Source organism: Corvus brachyrhynchos, unplaced genomic scaffold (assembly GCF_000691975.1).
Source record: "Corvus brachyrhynchos isolate BGI_N302 unplaced genomic scaffold, ASM69197v1 scaffold72, whole genome shotgun sequence".
In the NCBI taxonomy this organism is placed as follows: Eukaryota; Metazoa; Chordata; class Aves; order Passeriformes; family Corvidae; genus Corvus; species Corvus brachyrhynchos.
The window spans coordinates 2,244,362-2,247,299 of NW_008236763.1; the positions used below are offsets into that span (position 1 = coordinate 2,244,362).

The following is a 2,938-nucleotide window of genomic DNA, read 5'->3' on the forward strand; positions in this document are numbered from 1 at the left end:
CGGGTCGTGGGCCACATCTGGGGCTGGGAGGGGTTTTTGGCGTGACTGCGGCTGCTCTTGGTGGTTTGGCTGATGCTTTTGAGGAGCTGGGGGTGCTCTGGGGACACCTCTGAGTCTGGATGGGGTTTTTGTGGGACTGTGGCTGGTCCTGGGGCACTTGGGGGTACCTGGGGGTGCTCTGGGGGCAGCCCAGGAGCTGGGCAGTGTTTTGGGGTGACTTTGGCTGCTCCTGGGGCACCCCTGGGGCTGGGCTGATGCTTTTGAGTACCTTGGGGTGCTCTAGGGGCACCGCTGGAGCTGGGTTGGGCTTTTGGAGGAGCTGAGGGTGCTCTTGGGGCACCCTTGGACCTGGCCTGGTGGTTTTGAGTACCTGGGGGTGCTCTGGGGTCACCCCTGACCTGGGCTGGTGCTGTAGCCGGGGTTTTATCGCCTCTCAGACGGACTGAGCGAGCTCCTGCCCCTCTGTGCCTTTGGATGCGGAGCTTTCAGGGCTTGGCTCTCCTTGGGGACAGACTGGGGATGGGGGAGAAAAGCCTGGCTTGGTCCTGGGACTGGTTTTAAAGTGCTTTCCTAGAGCTGTTGTGGTTTGGGGGCGATATTTATAAAATCTGCTTTCCTTCGCCCATCAGAGGGATTTGGAATCCCTGGACCTGCAGGAATATTTGTTGTAAATATAATTTAACCTGAGTGTCCCAGGGTGAGGTCCACTCAGAGTCACCTTTGGTATTTGGAGCAGAATTCCGGCTGCATTTTCTGCTGGAATATTCCAGCCCAAGCCAGTGCCCCCCTCCCTCCCTGTGGAACCCTCACCCCACTCAGGGTGGGGGTTAAAGGACACATTTCCCCCTTTCCTTGGAGCACATTCCCGCTTTTCCTTGGAATCACAGCTCAATCCAGCAAACAAATGGCTCCCAATTATCCCCCAGGACAGCTCGAGGTGTTCCAAGCCCTCACTTAAATGCAAACTGTGAGGGGCAAAGCTCCATCCCTGCCTCCCCTGCGGGCTAAATCCCCCTCCATGCCCAAGCTGCTCCTTCTCCAGGCTGGAAAAAAGCTGGGAAGCTGCAGGCTGAGCTGGCAGCTTGAAAAATGCTGGAGGTGTAGTCCAGGGACAGCTGGATTAACGGGATTGCGGCTGGCCCGACAAATGGGATTAGTGCCTTTCCCTCAAGAGCTAAATCCCATTTGGTTTTCCTGGGATGCAGTGGGACAATGGGATGAGGACAAACCCCTGCATCCCCTCAGCTGCATTTTTCCAGGCTGTCCATGCTGGTTTATCCCAGAGGGGTGATGGGCAGGGAAAAGGCAGAGGAGAAGCAGCTCGTTCAGGCCTGGCATTGGGATTGGGATCGGGATCAAAGCAGAGGAATGGGAGCAGCCCCAGCACCTCTCCCAGCCCCTGGGATGGGCTCAGGGGGACAGGGGGAGGAAAAGGGGTTCAGTCTGGCATTCCCAGTGGGATCCAGTCCCTGGGATGGGCTCAGGCCATCCCTGCATGGGGACAGGGGCAGGAAAAGGGGTCCAGCCATGCGTTTCCAGCGGGATTTGCTCCATGCCATGCCGCTCCGGGGAGGGCAGAGCCCCGGGGACGCCACCTCGGGTACAAAGCCGGTGTTTCCCTCTCCCAGAGGCAACTGGGCCACCTCCAACCGCAGTGGAGGAAACCAGTCCTGAAACCAGCCCTGAAACCAGTCCTGAAACCAGTCCTGAAACCAGCCCTGAAACCAGCCCTGAAACCAGCCCTGAAACCAGTCCTACAATCAGCCCTACAATCAGCCCTACAACCACCCCAACCACCACCGACACCACAACCACCACAACCACCACAACAACCACCACCACAACCACCACCACCACCACCAGCGCCGCCAGCACCGCCGCCAGCACCAGCGCCGCTGCCGAGAGGGCTCCGGCAGCCACGACCAAGCACGAGTTGGGTACTGAGCTTTCCTTTTCCTCTAACTCCTCTCTAACCTGACTGCGACCCTTCCCCACCTTGATTCTTTGGGATACCGGGAAAATCGGAGCCCTTCCATGCTCTGGGATGGGAATCTGGGTGTACAAGCAGGAATTTGGAGAGTTCTGTGCCACCAGGGAATAACCCAGCCCTGCTGAGGGTGTGGCGATGCTGGATGAGGTTCGGGAAGAGGTGGAAAATCCTACAAATATTCCCCAAAGTGTTATCGGGTGTTTAGAGCTGTTACAAACGGGTTCTGGTGCTCCTGCAGGAGATGTCACCTCGGATTTAGCACATCAGCTGTTAGCACCGAGAGCTGTCAGGATTTATCCGAGTCTCCTTGGGTTTATCCTGCTGCTCCCTGCGCTGCCGGAGCCCCCCGGAGCCCTGGGGAAGGGTGGGAGTTCCAGCACGATCCCTGCGCCAGGTGTTTCCCAGGTCAGGAGAAACTTCTCGTGTCATCAGGAGGATCCAACTCGGCTCTGGTGGGGAAATCTTCCCTCCTGGATGTGGTTTAGGGATAAATCTGGAAGGATTTATCCGGGTTCGAAACACCGGGATAATGAAAATTACGGTTAATAAAAAATTAGGTTTGTTCAAAACTAAGCCAAGCAAAAAGGGAATGAAATCACGATTAAAAACTTGGATGGCGTTTGGGGCAACCTGGGATAGTGGAAAATGTGGAATGGGGAGTGAGATGAGTTTTAAGGTCCCTTCCCACTCAAACCATCCTGGGACGATTCCGTGACTCAGTTCAAAGCCATTTCTTTATATTTTTGCATGAAATCAGCTTAAAATGCTTCAAAACCACCACAACTTTCTGCAGGGGCATCTGCCCCCATCGGACATCCCAGGTTTGGTGATGAAGAGAGATCAGCCCCACACCAGGCATCAATCCATGTGGAAACGCTGCTGGCTGGAAATAGGGAATTAAGTGTGAGGTTGGAAATGGGGAATTACGTGTGAGGCACAGAGCAGGGA

General features: G+C 55.8%; 1 protein-coding gene across 1 annotated transcript in view; it reads left to right on the plus strand.

Annotated features, from left to right (window-relative positions):
- The window catches only part of NFASC (neurofascin), a 71,240-nt gene that overhangs the window by 49,219 nt on the left and 19,083 nt on the right, over window positions 1-2,938 (plus strand). The window contains exon 27 of the mRNA XM_017727161.1: window positions 1,629-1,937. Within this exon, the coding sequence (XP_017582650.1) occupies window positions 1,629-1,937 (309 nt within the window). The remainder of the gene's footprint in view (window positions 1-1,628; window positions 1,938-2,938) is intronic.